General features: G+C 39.6%; 2 protein-coding genes across 2 annotated transcripts; both read right to left on the bottom strand.

The window, feature by feature from the left end:
- Positions 1–1,280: 1,280 nt before the first annotated feature.
- On the bottom strand, positions 1,281–5,389 carry rpl11 (ribosomal protein L11). Its single transcript, XM_083981818.1, has 6 exons — positions 5,339–5,389; positions 4,377–4,527; positions 3,578–3,684; positions 2,808–2,939; positions 1,773–1,883; positions 1,281–1,362 (listed from the first exon to the last, which is right to left on the bottom strand). Exons 1-6 carry the CDS (start codon positions 5,342–5,344, stop codon positions 1,333–1,335), a joined length of 537 nt encoding a protein of 178 aa, XP_083837944.1. The 5' UTR covers positions 5,345–5,389; the 3' UTR covers positions 1,281–1,332.
- A 242-nt stretch (positions 5,390–5,631) lies between these two features.
- Positions 5,632–19,248, bottom strand: LOC310993822 (cyclic GMP-AMP synthase; the record flags this gene model as incomplete). Its single annotated transcript, XM_083982301.1, has 9 exons — positions 5,632–5,649; positions 6,765–7,134; positions 8,816–8,938; positions 9,817–9,916; positions 11,158–11,317; positions 12,783–12,913; positions 15,021–15,243; positions 17,363–17,601; positions 19,164–19,248. 9 exons carry the CDS (start codon positions 19,246–19,248, stop codon positions 5,632–5,634), a joined length of 1,449 nt encoding a protein of 482 aa, XP_083838427.1.
- Between the last annotated feature and the right edge of the window lie 4,693 nt (positions 19,249–23,941).

Below are 23,941 nucleotides of genomic sequence, written 5' to 3'. Positions count from 1 at the left end.
TTTAGAAACTCATCACGATCTGGGTCGATTGTTGTCCGTACATTTAAAAATATTAGGTATTTCACAGTCAGTCATATTTGTCTTCCTCCACGGCTCTGACGCTCTCTTAGTCGCCGCCGGCCGGCTCTAGACACTCGTAGACACTGCCTGAGTTATTGTGTATTATTTTGCACCGCAAATAAATTCAAAAACCACAACCTGAACTTTTATATCGGAACTTCGCTCATCTTCTCCAAACGTGTAACGCTCTGACCGGAAGTGAAGGTTGCCGACCCTGCTGACTCGGTGTAGGCTATGGCTGTGAAAACTTTATATTTTAAGATGTACGGACAGCAATCGACCCAGATCGTGATGAGTTTTCTAATATATAGCTCTTTGTCAGCATATACATGTGATTAAAACTAAGACAGGACGGCGAACAAGCGTTTGACAAAGGTTTAAAATGCCGCCTTTTTGCATGAGTGTGTATGGGGAAAACGGTTTGTTTTCCCCCACGGCCCTAACCGGAAGTGACGTTTCCTTGCTTGCCGACTGTGTCTATAAATGATCTATTTGAAGTTGAGTATTTAAGTATTAAATTAAGCATTCACTTTCTTTTCCAACCTGCACAAATGTTCAATAAGAACAAGACCAACTTAAATAGTTTGTGTGTCATTTAAACTCATTGTGTTTGTCATTATTTGTGATTTAAATAGAACTCAGATAAAAATTTCCTGACGTTATAATTAAATAATCTATAACATAAAGCATTTGAGACACGTTTGTTTCAGAGTTATATCTAATTCAAAGAGCAGCTCGTCTGTTTGACATTTGAACGCATCACTGACTCCACACTGACCTCGTGTGGTGAAAACTCGCTCTGACGTCCAGGAACCTCAAATAAAAAGGTCAAAACATTAAACCTCTGAAAATAAATCATTTTAATCCATTAACTGTCTAGATTTAAAACAATTATATGGACACAACAAATTTAAGTTTCTTAAAAATGAGGAAATGAACCTGATACTAACTTTATAACTTTGTTCAGGAGATTTTCAGTGACATGGATGTAAAGACTTTAACTTGAGTATTTTATATGATTTGATTTTGTTATTGTGTTGAAAAATACGTTTATAAAAGGTTCTGTATCAGTCGTTATAATCTTAACATGTTATTATTTAGTTTTTAGACAGACTAAATGTCAGAATGTTTGTTGATTTTTATTTTCTTGTTTTATGTCGATGTATATTGAAATCTTTGTAGTGAATCTAAACTGAAGAGAAACAACATGAGACCAAATGTCATTTTTTCCATTTTATTACTTTCATACAAACAAGATGAAAAGGTGGTCCTTTACTTCCCGGGGAGGATGATACCGTCATACTGGAAGAAGAGAAGAGAAGGGAAAACATTACACTTCTGTTATCAGCCATTGTGACAAATTAAAATCTAAAAAAAAAAACTTTATTTTAACTCTTTTGGACTACGACTAAACTCAAAGTTACTTTAAAATCAGAACTGACATGAACTTGACTCGTTTCCTTTTGCAGCCTGAGGCCACAAACTCAGAAACAGTCAGGGTAAAAATCCACTTCCTGTGCAGCTCTAATGATTCAGCTCAGAAGAGTTAAGGAGTTTAGATCCAGTTTTGACCTGTACAAACAGCTTTAAAACGTTTTCCTAATTCAACCTCAGCTGATGAAACATTTTAAAGTTTCATATCGACTAAATTTATCAGGAAACGAGCCAAATGAAAACACATAAAAAGCTGTCTGTTCTGTCGTGTGACTCACTTTCTGCTGGAACCAGCGCATGGCCTCCTCTTTGCGGATGCGGTGCTTGAAGCCGATGCGGCCTCGTTTCCGCTTCTTGTCGGCGATGCTGAAGCCGGGTCGGCCCAGAACCTGGACACAGAGGAGGAGGAGGAGGAGAGAGCTGCTCAGACACCGAGACTCAACACACAAACTGGTTCTCTGCTCAACAACGTTTCACAAACAGCTGAAGCGCTGAGCTCCTCATCTCATCTCTGGAAGATTTTACTGTTGCTCCAAACGTCAAGGATTTAAATTATCAAAAGAAAAATTAACAGAACTTTTACTTCATATTCTAAATGTTAAAAACACTAGAAGACAAAACTACATATGAAGAGCTCATTTGCAAAAGCAGATAAGTGCCATTTTGAAAACAATGAGCTGAGGCTTTGTAATTATTCTTTGCATAGTTTTGTTTTCAATAAAACTTTATTTTTTTGAGATATGTCTGTTTTTTTTACATCTCAAAGTCACTCTACTTTGGTTTGACTGATATCACCTTATGTAAATAAAAAAATGAAGATTCTAGAATTTTTTTTTAGAGTTATCTGCTTTTGCAAATTAACTCTTCATAAAGGTCTGTTACAGTGAGTCACAGCTTCATGTCAGATAAACCGACATGATTTACTGCTTTAACCAAACTCCTCCACACAGAATAATGTAAAAACAGCATTGATTTATTTATCCACTCATGTCTGTTGAGCATCAGGAGTTGAGGAATTTAAAAACACCAAACCAAAACTTCATTAAGCTCTGCTCTTTAAGTAAAAAAAAGTGTAACTTTAACTTTTCAAGTGTTGATTTTTGTCGAATCAACACAACTAGATGCAACTAAGAGCAACAAAAAGCTCCAGTTCCACTAAAAGTGAATGAATCTACATCCACTCAGCTGCAGCTTCAGTTCAACAACAGACACAGAACAACTTATTAAAAAGCCACAAAACCCAGCGACGTCTTTAAGTTAAACGTCTTTCACATAAACTGTTAAACTTCAGTTTCTACAGCGTCATCACTCACCACGTAGAAGTCCAGTCCGTAGATGCCGATGCTGGGGTCGTACTTGATGCCCAGATCAATGTGCTCCTGGATGCCGAAGCCGAAGTTCCCGGTGTCGGAGAAGTTGTTCTTCCTCAACTCGTACTCACGCACCTGGAGGAAGAGGAGGAGGAAGAAGAGGAGGAAGAGGAGGGGTTTATTATTATTATTATTATTATTATTATGACATCATACAGGTTCATCAAACATCGACTGTTTATATGTGATATTTCATAAATGTATCCAATGATCCAATAAAAATCAGTTGAGTTTCTGTTCTGTGTATTTTGGTTTTTAAGTCAAAACACTGGAAACATCAGAGCCGCCTGGTTTTTAGAATAATTCACTTATCACACAATGATAAAATATAATAATCATAATATTTATCCATTTTCATCCTCTACTTCAATTTGAGACACAAGTTTCACATAAACACATCGAGACTCAACATTAACATTCATTCAATGTTGTCAACTTAAAGAAACACATGAACAAAGTCTGTTTAACACCTGAGAGACCTGAACTATTGTCAGTTATTTATTATCAAACCATAAAACATCTACTAACATAATGTAGAAGGTCATGACACCACAAGGAACAGATGAATGAGCCACACAGTGATTGATTCGCCAGGAGAGAAATCTTATTATTTTCCCTCCAAAACACTTAGTTCGTCTAAAAACCACAAGTTAAGTTTCCAGATAAGGACCATGTCCATGACTCTTCAGGTGTGGACGTCGTGTGTTTCTCACCTTGAGTCCCTTCTCCAGGATTTCCTCGGCTTTGGCTCCACGGACGGTGCAGTGGACAGCAATCTTTTCATTTCTGCGGATACCGAAGGATCTCACAGTGTAGCGGGCTGCAGGAGGAGAAACAAGGGACAAAGTTAACTACAACCACACAGCAACACGTCATCATGACACCTGCAAACACACCTTTACCCCACAGCTGCATAATATCCCCCACTTCATCACATAACAGCCTCTAGTTTACCTCTACAGTACAGGCCAAAAGTTTGGACACACTCAATGCATTTCCTTTATTTTCATGACTATTTACATTGTAGATTCTCAGTGAAATTCCACTAATGAACCCTGACAAGGCACATGACACCTGTGAAGTGAAAACCATGTTCAGGTCAGGTTCACCTCTTGAAGCTCATCAAGAGAATGCCCAGAGTGTGCAAAGCAGTAATCAGAGCAAAGGGGGGCTACTCTGAAGAAACTAGAACTGGTAGAGGCAGAGATAGAGGAGGAGGAGGAAGAAGGAGAGGAAGAAGAAAAGAAGAAAGAGAAGACAAAGAAGAAAAGACGTGTTTTCAGTTATTTCACACTTTTTTTGTTAATTCCACATGTGTTCATTCATAGTTTTGGTGCCTTCAGTGAGAATAAAGGAAACACATTGAATGAGAAGGTGTGTCCAAACGTTTGGCCTGTACTGTACTGTTTGTATGTATATCCTGCTGATAATAAACAACTTAAACAACTGTATGTATAGATGAATTAAATTAAAACACACAGACATATCAGAGGCTCCAGCTGCACCACTCACCCTTGGAGAAGACGGGGGTCTGGCCTGTGAGCTGCTCCAGCACCTTGGCAGCTCTGGTCAGCCTGTCTCCGCTCTCGCCGACGCAGATGTTCAGACAGAGCTTGCGGATGCGGAGCTCTCGCATGGGGTTCTCCTTCTTCTCACCCTGGTCCTAAAGGAGGAGGAGAACAACACAAAATCAAACACCCATTTGTACTCTGCAGCTTTTCACAATACAGTATTTAGAAGTTTAGTTCCATTTCATGTGTGTTTGATTGTTTTATGTGGCTTTTAATTAATGGACCCCAGGAAGAGTAGCTGCTACCAGGTGTATAGCAGGTAATGGGGATCTTGATAAAATCAATCAAACACAGTGTTACAACGTGGGAACCGACCACAGGCACCGTGTCACCTACAGCCACGTTGAACACACTCCTCAGATCCACAGTTTAACTATTAACTCCGGTTTGTTTAAAGGTTTCATTTTAGTATTTTCTCTAAAGACAGAAGCAGGTCTTGATGTGTTTGTCTCTCTGCCTGTCACATGCCGGCCGGACATGTCCGTACATAACCCGGCTAACTGCTGTTAGCATCAAGTTACCTCAACTGACACGACTGGAAAATAATCAACACAACCTCACAACAATTAAAAAGTTCATATTTACACAAAGCTCGTGTTTGCTGAGCTGCTCTGGTTCAATAACGAGTCGTTCATCTGGGTTTTAACAGCGGAATTTCACCACAACTGAACGCTCGGCTCGGTGTTTCCCAGCGGCTAGCCCTGTTAGCATGTTAGCATCGCTCCGTTTGTCAACTTTAACACTAATCTGTGACATTTATTGGAGAAATAAGACTCATGGTCGATGTCTCATGTTGGTGTCTAAACATCTGAACAGAAATCAGCCGTTAGAAACGCGCCGCGGTGCCGATGATGGTGGATTTAGACCGTAACTTCATATCGTACGATGTGGGACGCTACTCACCGCCATGTTGGATCACTAGAAGAGGACGTTACGTTTCCGGCGGGAAACCTTTATAGGGCGGTGCTCCCCGCAAATAGCGCCGAGGGGAAACAAGCGACGGCGAAAGGAAGACGGTTCTGTTTTACCAACTTATTCACGTTTACTTATTTTAAAAGCAAAAAATATCATCTTAAAAACAGACTAAATAAACAATTACTCTAAAAACCGACTAAATAAACTATTGTATCTAAATTTATCACAGTGTTCATTAGTTTACATATAGAAATGTATAGAAAACAGGTAAAGACATAAAGTTAGCCAGGAAGACGGTTCTGTTTTACCAACGAGTTTGCGTTTACTCATTTTAAAAGCAAAAATATTACTTTAAAAACAGACTAAATAAACTATTGTATCTAAATATAACACAGTGTTTATTGGTTTATTGATAAAAATGTATAGAAAACACGTTAAGACATAAAAATCACTACTGTGTTGGTTCTTCATAATAATAATAAACTGTAGACCAGTTATCAGTTGTAATGTGATTTATTCAGGGAAATAGACATTGATATTTTTCAAATAAAATGATGAATTACAAAAAATAAAAATAAAAGCATTCAAGAAATTGATGATAAATAGATGTTTGTTGAACATAAGGAACAAACTAACTGCAAAACTGCAATGTAAAAACTGTTGCTGCATTATTTTACATAAGAATTCTTTACATAAAGGCATTACATTACACATGATTAAGATTGTCTGTCTCTCTCATCATAGAATATATATCTGATCTAGTTTGATTATGCATGATGTCTCAATAAAATTAAATAGAATAAATAAAATAGAACAAAATTACTTTGGTTCTTTTTTCCTGTCTATGCAAAGTATTATGGCTATTTATAAAACTCTGCTTTAGCTTTAGCTTCTTCATTGACACATCTCAATTGTATAAATAAATACTAATCTACTTTCTATCTACTTTCTACTTTTCTACTTTTCTACTTTCATCTACATAACGCATGTTTTAATGCGTTTCACCCTCTTTATACATTAGACTGAGCGTTAAAGCAGAAGTAAGTGGTTTTGTCTAACTTCCTGTCAGCAGATGGAGTTAGCAGTCCCCGCCCTCGTCCCTACGTCACCACATTCAGGCGCATCCCTTGGCTGCACACACAGAGAGGACTGCCCCTTTATGCCGTTCTCTCTCCTCATTGGATAAAGGTTGTAGGATACAAGGAAAGTTTTCTCCTGGGCTCAGAGCAGAGCAGAGTGACTGACAGACCCGTGTTTCAGACCAAACACTCTATAGAAGTGATTGCTGTCGGAAGATACAACTATTTAAGACTTATATTAACACAAATATATCACTTACTTCTGCTTTAAGGGTTAGGGTTACAAACATTCACCTTACTTCTGCTTTAATTTACACAAGAAACAGAAAACAGACAAAAACTGCAGCAAACAGAGGAACAGCAAACACCACGACCAGTTTATTCCTGCTGGCCGTGTCCAGACAGCGACCAGCGTTCAGCACAGACGACTGGTTCAGACCGGTCGGGGTCGGTGGTGTCGGTGGTGTCGGTGGTGAGGCGGGGGCCGGGGGCCGGAGCAGCGGGAGGTTCAGACTCCTCTGCTCCTGCAGCGCCCCCACCAGGAAGGCCAGCGCCCTGCGGGGGAAGACTGTAGAGGAGAACAGGTTGCACTGGGGCACGAAGAAGTGAGGGAGGGAGCCTGTCTGAGCGTGGCTCTCCAGACAGGTGAGGAGGTGCAGGAAGCAGGAGGAGAGCCGCCGAGGAGCCCACAGGGAGTCACTGAACCTGACAGACAAGACACAGGGAGTCACTGAACCTGACAGACAAGACACAGGGAGTCACTGAACCTGAGAGACAAGACACAGGGCAAATAACAGATATAGAAGTCAAGTAACAGAGGCAGAGAATCTGAAGGACTGAGAGATTGCTGTTATATACTAAAACATTTGTCCTACTGCATCACTGCCTGGGGCCAGGCCACTGACACAGCAACTAGACCTTTATTCTCACTCCACAAACAAGCTTTAACATTTTTTTTTTAAATGTTGTTTTTAAGTGTGTCAATGGACTGGCCCCACAAGCGATGTCACAGATTTTTACTAAGTCAGACAACTGTGGGACAACGACAAGGAGCATGAGCAAGCAAAACTGCAAAATTTGAAGATGCAGGACAACATTCGGTCAGTCATCCCTTTCAGTGCTGGGTACACACCTATGGAGTTCTTTACCACCAGAAATCAAATCCCAAACAGAATTAAAGATGTTTAGTGCTAAAGCTAAACATTGGCTTAAGCAGCAGCAGAAATGTGAACATTAACTTCTCTCAAGTCACTGTCAATACAGCATTTTACTAATGTTTAATGTATTTAATCTGTGCAATTTCTTAATCTAAATGTTGTAGCTGTGTTTATGATATCTATTCATTGTATTTGTATAATTGCACTTATTGTAACGGTATTCAGTATCTTTTATCCTTCTTTAGCCTGACCACCAGGGACAAAGACTGCAAATTAGCTGCAGCTAGACGTCTTGTATGCATCACATTTTTCATTCTTTGTGGCAATGTTGTATGTATCGTCCCTGTTAAATAAACATTAAAATAAAAAAAATAAAAAAAACTGTAACTTTAACTGTATTACACCAATAATAGATCAATAGAGCTGCAACAACTAACATCTAATGATTTAAACTGAGGTGAGCTGCAGGTTCAGGTGATAACTCTGTAGGTTTATGACACCTTTCACATTTTAAAAATGTTCTATTGTCATTTGATTTTGTAGCAATGAAATTATTGATTATAGCCAGGTTAAGATTGTTTTTTAGTAAAACTGACAGTTCAATAATACAACTACAACTCTTAGAGCCTGTAGTGCTACTATTCACATTGTTAACCATGAAATGAATATGTGCAGCCACTTGTTCATGTCTCATTATATTTCTGATTTGATAGAGGTCAAATAAGAATCTGAAGGACCAAGAGATTTCTGTTATATACTAAAACTAATCCATGAAAAAACTGTAACTTTAACCGTATTACACCAATAATGGATCAATAGAGCTGCAACAGCTGATTATCGGTGTTATCAATCAATCAGGTGATAACTCTATATCACTGAGGGACACCTTTCACATTGACACATTGTTTTTCTTTTGTCATTTGATTTTGTAGCAATGCAATTATTGATTATAGCCAAATTAAGATTGTTTTAGTAAAATCGACAATACAATAATACAACTACAGCTATTAGAAACTCTTGTCTCGTTATATTTTTGATGTAGCCTAAATCTGTGGTGAAATCACTTATAATTGATAATTAATGATAATAATTACAGACAAGTGACTGAGGAGAAACATGAGAAGTTGTTTTTGTTCCTAAAACTGATGCAGAATGATATTGAACAAACTTTAATTAATGATAATAATAATCACATCACATATAGATGGTAACACAGATCATCAGAGTACCTGGCGGACAGCGTGTGGAGGAAAACCGTCTTCCCGTGGTACGAGCAGAGGTCGTCGAGCTCTTTGGGAAATCGTCGCTTCAGCCCCTCGATCAGAGATTTAAGGAGCATCAGACACTGTTTACTGACGGGGGGGGGGGGGGTTATTTACAAGAAAACACAACTGGTTTGGTCTTCAGTTTAAAAAAATTATGATATTTATAAATGTCTATAGCATAATAACTACTGTGGAACTGTTATAATTGAAATTGTATATTGTAACTAAAGACTTTATTAAAGGGATAGTTCAACATTTTGGCAAATTGGCCCATTGTCATAATCCCTATAGTCATAGCAGTAGGTTCGTTACCTTTAATTGTCGGTGCAAGCTATTTTTAGAACGGTGGAGCAGAGCCGTGAGCTGCTCAGAGCTACGCTACGGAGGCTCATTATGGGATTTCTTGGTTTCCCTCATCAAACTCATCAAATACAAAATCCAACAACTCCACAACGCTCTGGTGGACAAGTTGTGACCTGCACATTCACCACGCTATGAGATAATAACACAACGTTACCACACAGAGTTGTTTTAGAGGGAAATACAGAGACTGATGATGAAAAACTGTCCCTGAAGGCAACGTGCATCAGCGGTTTTGCATGAATTTCCCTCTAAAACAACTCTGTGTGGTAACGTTGTGTTATTATCTCATAGCGTGGTGAATGTGCAGCTCACAACTTGTCCACCAGAGCGTTGTGGAGTTGTTGGATTGTGTATTTGATGAGTTTGATGAGAGAAACCAAGAAATCCCATAATGAGCCTCCGTAGCGTAGCTCTGAGCAGCTCACGGCTCTGCTCCGCCGTTCTAAAAACAGCTTGCACCGACAATTAAAGGTAACGAACCTACTGCTATGACTATAGGGATTATGGCAATGGGCCAATTTGACTAAATGTTGAACTATCCCTTTAAGGTAAATGGGATTTTTTTTGCATGTTTATCAGTTGCTGAAGGAGGTTTGTCTCACCGGCAGCACTTGGTGGCGTTGCTCTCGCAGCAGGTCTTCGTGTTGCCGTGAGACGTGATGATCTTCTTCTCGATGAGAGAAAAGGAAATCCTCCAGCTCTCTGACACACAAACACAACCAACATGAATGAATGAATGAATGAATCAGTCAGTTCACCCTCAACTCCAACAGGATTTCAGCTTCTGCTTCATGATTCATAGCTGCAACAAATCATCCTGTTATTCCAATATTTGACATATTGATTTTTTTTATACCTGTTGTATAAACTGACTGTATAAAAATGACAGAACGAGTTCCTTATTTAATCAATAATCAGCTCTGTGACGCATCGTGTGAATCTATAGTTTGATAAACCAGGAGTCAGAGTGAAGCTACAGATAGGGGAGAGTGGGGTAAGATGAGCCAGTGGGTAAGTTGACCCACCCCTTGTTTCTAGGAAACTATAGGAAAAAGTTAGCATGTGACCAAATATTAGGGAGGCAGGCATCATTTCATGGAGTCTGTGAAGATTAGAACCACGTGAGTAAAGTGGTTTAACATTTATGACCAAAAAAATCATTTTTCACTCTCGCAAGTGAATTTTGTCGATCATAAGTTTTATGAGAATTGTGTTTAGACCAAAAGAGATGATTGTAAATGTGTTTTATACCTGGGTTGTGGTATCTATGAGCTACAACATGAGGTAGTAAACCTAGCATGAAACTGCACCATTTTAGCTGTGAGAGCAATAAACCCAAGCTAAGGTAGCTGTGGGGTAAGTTGAGCCACCTATCCTATACACTTAATGAACATATTTTGGCTGTATATGTCCAAATGATTAAATCAAGATTCTGTATGTTTGTGATTACAGTAAGTATGTTGCTATAAACAGGAAAAGTTGTTTATAGTGAGGCCAAACTTTACTTTCAAAGAAAAACATCTGGGATTCTTCCCAAGATGCCACGTAATTACAAAACTCCCCAAATCTCAGTGAGTTGGTGGCTCAGCAGGAAGTCCCTGCAGTTTGTGTTCACCTGTAACCTGGACAGATGAAATATTAAGTAAAGGGGGAGGGAGGAGATGGATGGAAGGAAAGAAGGGGGGGTTGATCAATTTACCCCACTCCTATGGTCAAGACCACTTTTTTTGAACATGCTATATTTTAAAAACAGTTATATTTACACTCATTCTGTTAATTTGTAGGGATGCAAAACATCCTGAAATATCTGCAGATGTGTTAGTTAGCAACAAAACTATAATTGTCTTGATGTAGTGATCCTGAATACAAAAAGTGGCTCAACTTACCCCACTCTCCCCTACATTTATTTACTGGTTGAAGCTATTGGTTTGTGTTTCTCTCACCTTTGGCCTCCTCTCTGTTCTCTAGGTTTCGTGCTTTGAGTCTCTTCGGTACAAAGTAACAGGGGAAACTCTTGATCTCCTGACGAGCCTTCTTCCCCAGCCAGTTGTCCACATCTGGACCGTTGCGCACGGCGACCGGCCAGCCCTGAGACGGGTGCACCTGACACAGGAGGGAGGGAGGTCAATAATAATACATTTTATTTGTAATAATAAGTCATCTCAAAGTGCTACAGAAACCAGAAACAAAATAAACAAAAGACTAAGAGAAAAATCAGCAGAAGATAACAGGTAATAAAGTACATTAAAGAAAACAGCTAAAGGAGGAGATTAAAGTGCAGAGACAATAGTAAAAACATCTAAAACATCTAGGGACAACCTAAGAATGCCTGGCTGAACAAAAAAGTTTTAGGCCCTTTTTTAAAAGTGTCCACACAGGTCACGTTAGGTCGACACACAAGCACAGTATTACTGTCAGTAGCTGCTGTTACTAACACCATGAATGTCGTTGTTCTTTAGCCACATTGCAGCTCATCCAATATCAATATCTCTGTTTTCACTGCTTCCTATCAGCGCTGTGTCCCAATGCATCATGGGTACACATGTTACTGTAAAACAATCAATAACACAGGTACGTTTACAGGGACCCAGGGCCGTTGTATAGGGGAGAAAGGTGATGATAATTCTAGGGCCCCACAAAAAACCCCCAGTAGTCTAATCTTTGTATGACTGAATTATTCTGCATAAGACCCTGACTAATACTCATAGTAATGCTGCATTAGCATCAAAACAAAGTATAGCTGAATAAAAAAATGATAATAATACATACGTAGTCTAAGAAAAAAAGTGGAAAAGTCAGGGGCCCACTTTAGTATTCTTTCAGGGGGCCCAGAATTCCTAGCAACGGCCCTGCAGGGACCAGTTTGTTCTCTTGTAGCATCGTGACGCTGCAGACTGCTCTTGAACTGCTTTTGTCCACAATTCCCTCATTGTGTCTTTTTTAATAATCCAAACAAGACGTCCAACACCGAGGACGTGTGAGTTTCTACAGGCTATATACAGGAATCTTGAAGTTAATTCTAAAACCTTTTTAAGACTTTTTCAAGACCTTCTCAATATTTTTTAATACCTCACCGCCACTTCAAGCTGTAACCATTTACATCAGTGACACTTTTAACTTAACAGTTTTAGTTTGTGATAAAGACTGGACCATGATACAACAGAATTCAAAATAGGATAGGATAAGAAATCAAAGGCAAAAAAAATCGTCTTTTGTTTTTTTATGTACCGGTTCATCTTTGTTTTTTAATGAAATGAATAAATTAACACACTTTTACAATGTTTTTTAGGACTCAAACTCTTGGACAGCTAATTCAGAAAAAAACAACTTATTTTATTTTAAATTTAAGACTTTATAAAGTTGTAAAAATACTTTTTAATACTTTTAAAGGGTCTTAATTTTCACAAATTTGATTCATCACCTTTTAATACTTTTCAAGACCCCACGGATACCCTGTTCTATCAGCGGTGACTCAGATGAATAAGTGGTTTAGTAGTAGTAGTAGTAGTAGTAGTAGACGTAGTTTCAGATGAATGAGTGGTGTTTTATGAATGAATGAGTGTTTTACCTCCAGAGCAGGAACCAGGTCCACAGAGATCAGCTCCTCTCTGTCCCTCTCAGTCCTGCACAGGGACAACGTCACGGCCGGAGAGCTGAGCCGCTTCCTGTTCACCTCCCACCGGTGTTCACCGCCTGGGACTGGAGGAGACAAGGAGACAAGGAGACAAGGAGGCAAGGAGACAAGGAGACAAGGAGACAAGGAGACAAGGAGGCAAGGAGACAAGGAGACAAGGAGACAAGGAGACAAGGAGACAAGGAGACAGGGAGACAAACAGCTTCAAATCCTGGTTCAGTGCATCAGAATGAAGTCTAACAATGAGGTCTGAATTCACATAATTCAGTCAATAACACAAATAGATAGATAGATAGATAGATAGAACGATAGATAGAACGATAGATAGATAGATAGATAGATAGATAGATAGATAGATAGATAGATAGATAGATAGATAGATAGATAGATAGATAGATAGATAGATAGATAGATAGATAGATAGAACGATAGATAGAACGATAGATAGATAGATAGATAGATAGATAGAACGATAGATAGATAGATAGATAGATAGATAGATAGATAGATAGATAGATAGATAGATAGATAGATAGATAGATAGAACGATAGATAGAACGATAGAACGATAGAACGATAGAACGATAGATAGATAGATAGATAGATAGATAGATAGATAGATAGAACGATAGATAGATAGATAGATAGATAGATAGATAGATAGATAGATAGATAGATAGAACGATAGATAGATAGATAGATAGATAGAACGATAGATAGAACGATAGAACGATAGAACGATAGATAGAACGATAGATAGAACGATAGATAGAACGATAGATAGAACGATAGATAGATAGATAGATAGAACGATAGATAGAACGATAGAACGATAGAACGATAGATAGATAGATAGATAGATAGATAGATAGATAGATAGATAGATAGATAGATAGAACGATAGATAGAACGATAGATAGAACGATAGATAGATAGATAGAGAGATAGATAGATAGATAGATAGATAGATAGATAGATAGATAGATAGATAGATAGATAGATAGATAGATAGATAGATAGATAGATAGATAGATAGATAGAACGATAGATAGATAGATATTGAAATTATTCAGCCAGGCCGCTCCAGAGGAAAATAAATTAGTTAAAAGGAAAATAAATAGAATACAAAGAGGAAAATATATGATATAATATATCCTGTTATACACAGTAAAGTGAGGCAGCAGGCTGCAGCGCGCCTTAGTTCAAAGCTGCTTGACTTTACAATTTGTGCAGAAAATAAGATGTATTTGTTTGGATTATTGTAAATTGTCAAGGACAGTTGAAGGTCCCGGGCTCAGCCTTCAGAGGTCATGTGCTTTTTGCTATCTCATGATATTATTTATGATCAGAAAACATATTTTTGCTTTAATATGACCAGTGTTGAAGACAAGGAAAGATGGTCGTATGTGATTTGCAGTTGTATCTAATGGTAGGTTAAGGATGAGAGACTGATGTGTTCTCTGCTGTGTTGAGATCTGATGAAATAATCGCTGTAACCTGTTAAAGAGCAAGTAGGAGAGAGAGGGCAAAGGTCAAGGTGTGAGGAACTGGAATGAGGCTGAGGCATGTCGAGGAGAGAAGGATGGTAGGCTACACATTGACCAAATAAGGCGTTAGTACCGGTGCAGAATGCAGAATTGGTCAGTATCACATGATTCACATATATTTAGCTTTGCATTAGCCCTTTAGCTAACACAATTCTGTTGTGTTGTGAGTTTCTGTCAAATTGATACAATTGTTTTCTGAATGTATAGCATGTTTGTCTCTCTGTGTGTGTTTTAGCCTTCACAGCCACCGTAGCTGCATCAATGACCTGTTAGTGCAGGAAAGCAATGTAAACCAATTAATCTGCTATCAGAGAAGTTTATTCATATGTTTTCTATGTCGAACCTAGTACCTGAAATGTTGTGTGTAAGAATATTAGAGTAAATGTGTCGCCACGAATGGAAGGAGTCAGATCAATGACAGGAAGAGTAAAAACAATCCTGTTTTTCAGCTTCTAGGTTATAACTGTTTTTGTAAATCTTGTTTTCTCTGCAGAAAGAGCCTTTTGTTTTATGATCCAGTTGCTTATAAAGTTTCACTGTGGGCGACTTTCACTGTGTCTGTATCTGCACAGAAGTAAAAAGCAGTATGAAACATAATGGTAATAGTAATGGATCATCATGAAACCTGTGTAGTTCTTGAGGAAGGTGCGGACCAGCCGGTACATCTCAGTCAGGACTTTGCTGGACGACAGCGTCCTCTCGTTGTCCAGCAGGAAGGCCTGTATGGGCGAGCGCGTGGCGCGGACCAGGTCGAGCCGGTAGAAGAGGCCGTCGTCCAGCGGCGTCATGATGAGACGAGCCGGGGCCTGAAGCCTCAGCATCATGTCGAACTCATCAGGGCTGTGGATCTGGAGGAGAAAACACATCAGAACAGGGAGCGCAGACCAAATACAACACATGGAAAAACTGACCTTCTCCCTGTAAGACTACTGCAGGCTGATCAATACATAAAGTAGGTGGGACGCGGAATTCATATTTTTTGAGATGTAACTCACCATTACTCACCATTTTGCACTAATATGGCCTTGTCAACCTCTGTTCACTTATTTTCTGTCTGTTTTTTGTTCTTTCTCTGTTTCTTTCCTTTTTTGTTTGTTGTCGGAAGAAAAACTTAAAGCAGAAGTAAGTGATATTTTTGTGTTAATATAAGTCTTAAATAGTTGTATCTTCCGACAGCAATCACTTCTATAGAGTGTTTGGTCTGAAACACGGGTCTGTCAGTCACTCTGCTCTGCTCTGAGCCCAGGAGAAAACTTTCCTCGTATCCTACAACCTTTATCCAATGAGGAGAGAGAACGGCATAAAGGGGCAGTCCTCTCTGTGTGTGCAGCCAAGGGATGCGCCTGAATGTGGTGACGTAGGGACGAGGACTGTTATGGTGCGTTCAAGGAAACTCGTAACTCGTGTTTTTCCGACCTGTGAACTCGTACCAGTTCGATCTGGTACGAGTTCACGGGTCAGAAGTTACGAGTGGCCGTTATAGTGACTTTCACCGGTAAAACAGTTCGGAAAAACGCGAGTGGGTTGCCTGGAACGCTACAAAGTCGTAAGTTGTGACTTGAAGCTGTAATTTACGGTTTCAAAAGCCTGCCTGGAACGCAGCATTAGCCAAAACCACCGGATCGCTTACTTCTGCTTTAAATAAAACAAAAGTTTCATTTCAATATCAATGTATTACAACTCTCTATCTTAGAAATATGCCGGATGGATCGAGTAAAGCTGATATTTATCTTCTTATCACAAAACGCTGGCTCCAGAAAAATCTCCCCACTACAGATACGTTTGTTAATATTGTAAAACAAACAACTCCATGTCCTGGAGCAAATGACTTATTCAATCCGACTCCAAAAAGATTTGGGTGGGAAAAAAAGGCATGTTCTGTTTATTTGGCCAATGAGTGAGACTGACTGTTTGCCCATGTTGTGTGTGATATTTTGTCTTCTGGATACAGATAACCCCCAGACCTTGAATACACTGCAAAAACTCAAAATCTTTCCAAGAATATTTGTCTTATTTCTTGTCAAAATGTCTCATTTCTAGTCAAAACTAAACTCTTTCCACTAAGACAAGACTCATTACCTAAAAATTAACTTGTTTTTAGATCATTTTCACTTGTTTCAAACTAATTTTCACTTGAAATAAGTAGAAAAATCTGCCAGTGAAAGCAAGTTTTTTGTGTTTGTAATAAGAAAGAAAAACTTGCTCCACTATCAGATTTTTCTACTAATTTGAAGTGAAAATCTGCTTGAAAGACGTAAAAAAAAAGAAGAAGTTACTTTTCAACGTGATGAGTCTTAATTTAAAGCAGTACTAAAGAACTTTCAGTTTTGGTTGAGTTTGGCGGCGCCAGTGGCCCAAAGCGGTAGTGTTTTGCCTGAAGGAAGACTCCATTTCCCATGAGCACTAGCGAATAGCGCTGTAAACATCCTGATCTCCTGGTGCATGGAAATGAACAGAAGACGTCCAAACTAAGTTTCTGTTACCAGCGGATCATTTCTCAGTAAACACACATACACAATCCGACAGAAAGGTGCTGCATTGCTGCTCCCTCCTCGTCGTGACTCGCTAAAGTGAAAGTGAGAGCCGGGTTCCTATGCTCCTCAAAGCTGCTTAGTGCCAGTGAAGGCAACACAGACCCCCTCAGGCCATGACAGAGGTGTCATTCAACCTGTTGTAAGTCGATGTACCATCACAAAAGTTATGAAAATATTATATGAAGGTTGAAAAGTTCCTTAGTGTTGGTTTAAGTAGGTAATGAGATTAGTTTTGACTAGAAATAAGACAAATATTCTTGGTAAGATTTTGAGTTTTTGCAGTGTAGGCCTATGTGTGATTGTTCAGTGTTTTTGAATTTGTCCTTTGTTGTACCTTTTGTACCAGAAGATGAAAAATAGCCTATTTCTAAATAAAGAGTTTAAAAAACAAAACAAAAGAAAGTTTAAGAAAAGAAAAGAGTCAGACCCTGACCTTGACTTTCTCGAAGTAGCTGCCGGTGGTGAGGAACTCGGCGCTCTGGAAGAACGGCTGCTGGCTGCTGCTCCTCAGGAACTTCAGCAGCTTTTCTCTGAAGTCGTTAACGACGGCTGCGGCCCAGCTGCGGTCCCTCTGACCGATCCTCAGATCCTCCGCGGCTTCTCTGATCCACCTGGTCAGCTGGGGGGGGACGGGGGGCGAGTCCTCCACCCCCGGAGACCCACCGTCCTCCCCTGTGAAGAAGAGACACAGGACGAGGACACGTCAGAGGTGAAGAGACAGAAGCTTTAGAGGATAATTTCCATTTTTTACAACCTGGACCTTATTTCTAGCATAAAATATGATCATTTCCTCCCCCAGATAACTTTGGTGTCATTTGGAGTCGTTTTGACGAAATTAGCCCCAGTGGAGCGGCGCGTATATCTGTATAATGGAGTCTACAGGGCAGCAGAATGCAGCCTCTAAATAACACATTATCTGCAGAGAAACTCCTTCATTTCACCAATATTTAGTTCTGATAGACTAGTGCTATTCCCCTCTGAGTCCGGGGTTAGCTGTTATCAACATCCGGGGTCTGTAGGTTGACCTACTGACCTCTGACCTGGATGATGTCATCCCTGAGCGCGGTGCGGCGCGGCTTGTTGCTACCGCTAATGCTACGGTTTGTTTCTGCGTGTTTCTGACTTGTCAGAACAAAATGAGCAGCTGGATGAAGTTCAGCTTCCACAGGCTTCCTCTCCTCAACCTGGACTCACTAAAGCTCCGGCTAGTTGAGATAAAAATGGACCCGAATGCCGAAGCAGAATGATTATTATCAGAATGAGCCGGGCGGCGCTCAGAGATGACATCACCCAGGTCAGAGGTCAGTAGGTCAACCTACAGACCCCGGATGTTGATAACAGCTAACCCCGGACTCAGAGGGGAATAGCACTAGCCTATCAGAACTAAATATTGGTGAAATGAAGGAGTTTCTCTGCAGATAATGTGTTATTTAGAGGCTGCATTCTGCTGCCCTGTAGACTCCATTATACGGATATACGCGCCTCTCGGCTGGAGCTCATTTCATCACAACCACTTGTAATGACACCAAAGTTATCTGGGGGAGGAAATGATCATATTTTATGCTAGAAATAAGGTCCAGGTTGTAAAAAACGGAAATGATCCTTTAAAGGGATAGTTCACCCAAAATTCAAATTTCACCTCATGTGGACTAAGGGCTGGGAGAAGTTTCAGAGTCCTCCGTGGCTTCTCTGAGTTACAGGGGGTCTGCGCAGCAGTATTTGTCCATATAATGGTTGTCAATGGATACCAACTGTCTTCGTAACAAAAAGACACACCAAAAAACATCCAAATACCTCCATGCTGCTCGTATGTAATGTCCCTCTTGTATTGAAGCCCCGACATGAGAAATTGCACAGACACAGGAAGAGCAGTGAACTGAGACACTGGGAGCTTCTGCTACAAACAAGCTTGAAATATAGACTTATTTAATTTTTTTCGGAACAATTTCTCATGTCGGGGCTTCAACACAAGACGGACATTACAGACGAGCAGCATGGAGGTATTTGGATGTTTTTTGGTGTGTCTTTTTGGATGAAGAAAAGTGAGCTCCGTTCTCAACCGTCATATGGACATGCACTGCTACGCCGAGACCCCCTGTAACTCAGAGAAGCCACGGAGGACTCTGAAACTTCTCCCAGCCCTTAGTCCACATGAGGGGGAGGAGATAATGAGTGCAATTTTGGGTGAACTATCCCTTTAAGGAGCTGAAGGAGGAGGAGGAAGGTTCTTCAACCTGGTGTCGGTGGTTGTTGTGGCTGAACTCTGAGCCTCCGAGGAGTCGACTCGTCCTCTCTGAGTTTCATCTCTCTGTCCTTCATGACCACGTCGTCGTCTCAGCCTGTAACACACAGAGAGGAAACATCACATGGTTTTCACTTACTGGAGGAAAATCAAAGGTATTTAAGTGATTATTTTGCCAAAAAAGAAGAAATAAAATAAAAAACAGTGGTTATTTAACATGATTAACATGGTTGTGTTCTGAATTAATTATTAGATGATAAATAACATATTGTACATAAATGCTTTTTCATGAACAGTCAGTGTTGGTGGACGGATCAGGATCTAAAAGTAAAAACATCAACATCAGTGTGAGTCTGAGAGAAAGTACTGAAGTAATAATAAATAATAAATACTGAGTATCAGCAGCAAAAACACTCAGCTGGCATTATGGACAGTCATTTAATATTTATTACATAATTAATTAATGCTGATACAGACTTACAGTAAGAGCATAGGAAACTTTACACCAGTGAGTAAAAATGAAGACAAATCATTCACTTTCTTTGAACAACGGAGGATAAACTGTGTCATGATCCGTAGATATTAGAATAAAACAGGCAACGACTTGTTTGGTCTAAAATCTAAAGACATTCCCGGTCCGGTCGTCTCCCTGGAGAAGATCGATCCTCTATCCTGTGTCCAGGGCCGTTGTATAGGGGAGAAAGGTGATGATAACTCTAGGGGCCCAGCGCCCAGTGGGGCCCATAAAAAACCCCAGTAGTCTAATCTTTGTATGACTGATTTATTCTGCATAAGACCCTGACATCTTTCCAAGAATATTTGTCTTATTTCTTGTCCAAATGTCTCATTTCTAGTCAAAACTAATCTCTTTCCACTTAAAATAAGACTCATTACCTAAAAATTAACTTGTTTTTAGATCATTTTCACTTAAATTCACAATAAAAATCTGCCAGTGAAAGTAAGTTTTTTGTGCTTGTAATAAGGAAGAAAAACTATCAGATTTTTCTACTTATTTCAAGTGAAAATCTGCTTGAAAGAAGTAAAAAGTGTCTAAAAACAAGCTGCTTTTAATATGATGAGTCTTATTTTAAAGGAGTATTATCGCAAAATTCGGCCACTAGATGGAGCCAGGCGGAGCTTATCAGATAAACAAGTGGGCAGCTGTCAGAGAGAGAGAGCAGCCTCGTTTAGTCCCCCCCGCCCCCCCTCCTTCTCCCTCCCCCCTCCTCCTCCCTCACCAGGCCGAATGAACGTGCAATCGCGGGAAAAAGAAAACTCGCTAGTGGAAGCGGCAGCTCTACGTCGCGCACAACCACAACAACGACAACAACTGAAACGTCCTCCTCCTTAATAACGCTGAGAGGACAGCTGAAGAAAGACACGGGGACGTGGAGACAAAGTGTTCTACCAGCGATTCAGTGACTGTGAGCAGCCTAACACTGCTACATTACTATTTACTGTTGCATATTTGTCCGGTTCGGAGGTCGGATTTGCGAGTTCCGAGTGCATTTTAACGCAGCAAGCGCCGGGCCGGCTTGGATCATAACAAAGACAAATGCTGCATTTGCCCCATGGACACTATACTGTTGGCGATTTTTTTTGTAAATTTAGTTATGGCTCCCCCCGACCCATCTTTTGCATATGTCAGCTTATTTTATGCTATTACTGCTGTATTTGCGATAATGCTCCTTTAAAGCAGATATCAGCTTCACGGCCGTTTCGGCTAATGCTGCGTTCAAGGCAGGCTTTTGAAACCGTAAGTTACAGCTTCAAGTCACAACTACGACTTGGTAGCGTTCCAGGTAACCCGTAGCTCGTGTTTTTACCATCCTGTTGTCTGTGAAAGTTCCCTATAACGGCCACTCGTAACTTCCGACCCGTGAACTCGTACCAGATCGAACTGGTATGACTTCACAGGAAGGAAAAACACAAAGTACGAGTTTCTTTGAACGCACCATGAGTTAGCAGCCCCCGCCCTTGTCAGGCATCAATTGGTCCTCGTGCTACGTCACCACATTCACGCGCATCCCTTGGCTGCACACACAGCCCTTCATGCCGTTCTCTCTCCTCATTGGATAACACTTGTATCCCACAAGGAAAATTTTCTCCTCGGGTTACAGCAGAGCAGAGTGACGGAGAGACTCGTGTTTAGGCTGAAATACTTCATGTAAGTGATTGCTGACGGAAAATAGGACTATTTAGGACTTATATTAACAAAAACATTCCACTGATATCTGCTTTAAGTAGAATGAGATTTGTTTTGACTAGAAATGACATTTTGACTAGAAATAAGACAAATATTCTTGCTAAGATACTTGAGTTTTTGCAGTGTAATGCTGCATTAGCATCAAAACAAAGAAGGCTAAATAAAAAACGATAATACATACGTAGTCTAAGAAAAAAAAAACTGGAAAGGTTAGAGGGAGGGGCCCACTTTAGTATTCTTTAAGGGGGCCCAGAATTCCTAGCAACGGCCCTGCTGTATCCTGCAGCGGCAGCAGCAGCAGCAGCAGCAGCAGCAGCATCACAGTTACGAGACGACAGGAAGAAGGAAGAAACGTTCAGACAGAGAAATTCATGAGAGGAAACGATGATGTTACAATAAATTACAGTAAAAGCCTGAAGGAAGATAAGAGGGAACAAACAGAATGAATGAGTGGAGGAAGTCGACTGATTTATAAGCTATGAGCTACGTGGAAAATGCAAACAAGGCGAGGTGTGTGTGTGTGTGTGCGTGCGTGCGTGTGTGTGTGTGTGTGTGTGTGTGTATCCGGGTCCTGTTGTTCTGTTTACTGTAAAGAGAGACAGGTGAGAGCTCAGGTGATCAAACATGACACCTGTGTCTCATTCAAAAGCATTTTCAACAAGTTTTGAGTAAGAAAATAACAAAATAAGTGAATTGTTTTGATGCTTTCACACATCTGCAACATCTGCCGCTGAAAACTGTGTAAAATATAATGAATTATACTGTAAATGAAACCATTAGGTAGATAGGTAGATAGATAGAACGATAGATAGATAGATAGATAGATAGATAGATAGATAGATAGATAGATAGATAGATAGATAGATAGATAGATAGATAATATAGATAGAACGATAGATAGATAGATAGATAGATAGATAGATAGATAGATAGATAGATAGATAGATAGATAGATAGATAGATAGATAGATAATATAGATAGAACGATAGATAGAACGATAGATAGATAGATAGATAGATAGATAGATAGATAGATATACTGTAGATAGATAGATAGATAGATAGATAGATAATAGATAGATAGATAGATAGATAGAACGATAGATAATAGATAGATAGATAATAGATATATAGATAGATAATAGATAGATAGATAGATAGATAGATAGATATATATATATATATATATATATATATATATATATAGATAGATAATAGATAGATAGATAATAGATAGATAGATAGATAGATAGATATATAGATAGATAATAGATAGATAGATAGATAGATAGATAGATAGATAATAGATAGATAGATAGATATATAGATAGATAATAGATAGATAGATAGATAGATAGATAGATAGATAGATAGATAGATAGATAGATAGATAGATAGATAGATAGATAGATAGATAGATAGATAGATAGATAGATAGATAGATGATGAACTGACCTGGTGGAGGAGTGTCTGTCTGCAGTGAGTTGTTCTCTGTTGTGTTGAGCTGAGTCTGTCAGCTGCTGCTGCTGCTTCTCTCCAACATCTTTACTTTCACTTTCAGTTCCCATGAAATCAACCAGGATGATGATGAGTTTCTCTTCTCTTTCTCTATGATTTATTATTACGTTTTATTTTTTTGTCATTCAGATTTTCTTTACAAACATATTCAAATGTCACAGATATGGCATAACAATGAAAAGTCTGTTTAAGAAAGTGAAAAGGAGAAACAAGACAGATAGGACGAAGAAAACTGGTTTATTATTATTATACAGCTTCTCTCCTCCTCCACCTTTCCTTAGATGTGAAAGTTAATGTGACATGATCACAAACAGGCTGTTAATTAACACGCAGCAATGACTTCCCTCTTTGTGTGTCTGTGTTGCTTTAAGTCTGTTTGTCTCAGTTTGGGCGTGGTCCTGCACAACGTTCACCTGTTCACCTCAGGCTTTAAACCTTCACTCTCAATCCTCCATTTACCTTCAGGTTTCCAGCTTCTTTGCCTCTTTACTTCCTGGTTTGCCTCCTAACACCAAATCAAACAACTATAAACAAAGCAAAACAACTGAAAAAAGACACAAACCACAAGAAAAACACACAAAAACAACCTCTTAGACGTCTTATAAAGAGCCAGAGTAGAGACAGCAGAGTTTAAGGACCAGTGTGTGGGCTTCAGTGACATCTAGTGGTGATTAACTTCATCTAATCCATCTGGCCTTCAGGTGACCTACATGCAGAATCCCCTTTATAGAGCCAGTGTTTGGTTTGTCCCTTCAAGGCTACAGTAGAAACAAGACAACGCAACAAAAACACAGTGACCATAGCTGCAGCTGATTATTGATATCATGTTTCATAATTGCCAAATGACCAAAGCTTTACTTTAATATCTTCATGTCAGAGTCATTGAACTCACCTCGCTGCTTTGTATCTCAGAGTGTGTTGATGCCGTCGCCTCCTCGTCCTCACAGTGATTTTATAAAATGTCTTGAGCGGTGGATAATTACACTGCTGCTGTTTGACCTGTCAGATTTATTCATCTAATAGTTTCACCGGTGTTTTCTGGTGTT

The sequence above is a fragment of the Trachurus trachurus genome (genome assembly GCF_905171665.1).
Source record: "Trachurus trachurus genome assembly, chromosome: 11".
Lineage (NCBI taxonomy): Eukaryota > Metazoa > Chordata > Actinopteri > Carangiformes > Carangidae > Trachurus > Trachurus trachurus.
The sequence above is the reverse complement of the archived record's forward strand: the minus strand, read 5'-3'. Positions and strand labels throughout refer to the sequence as shown.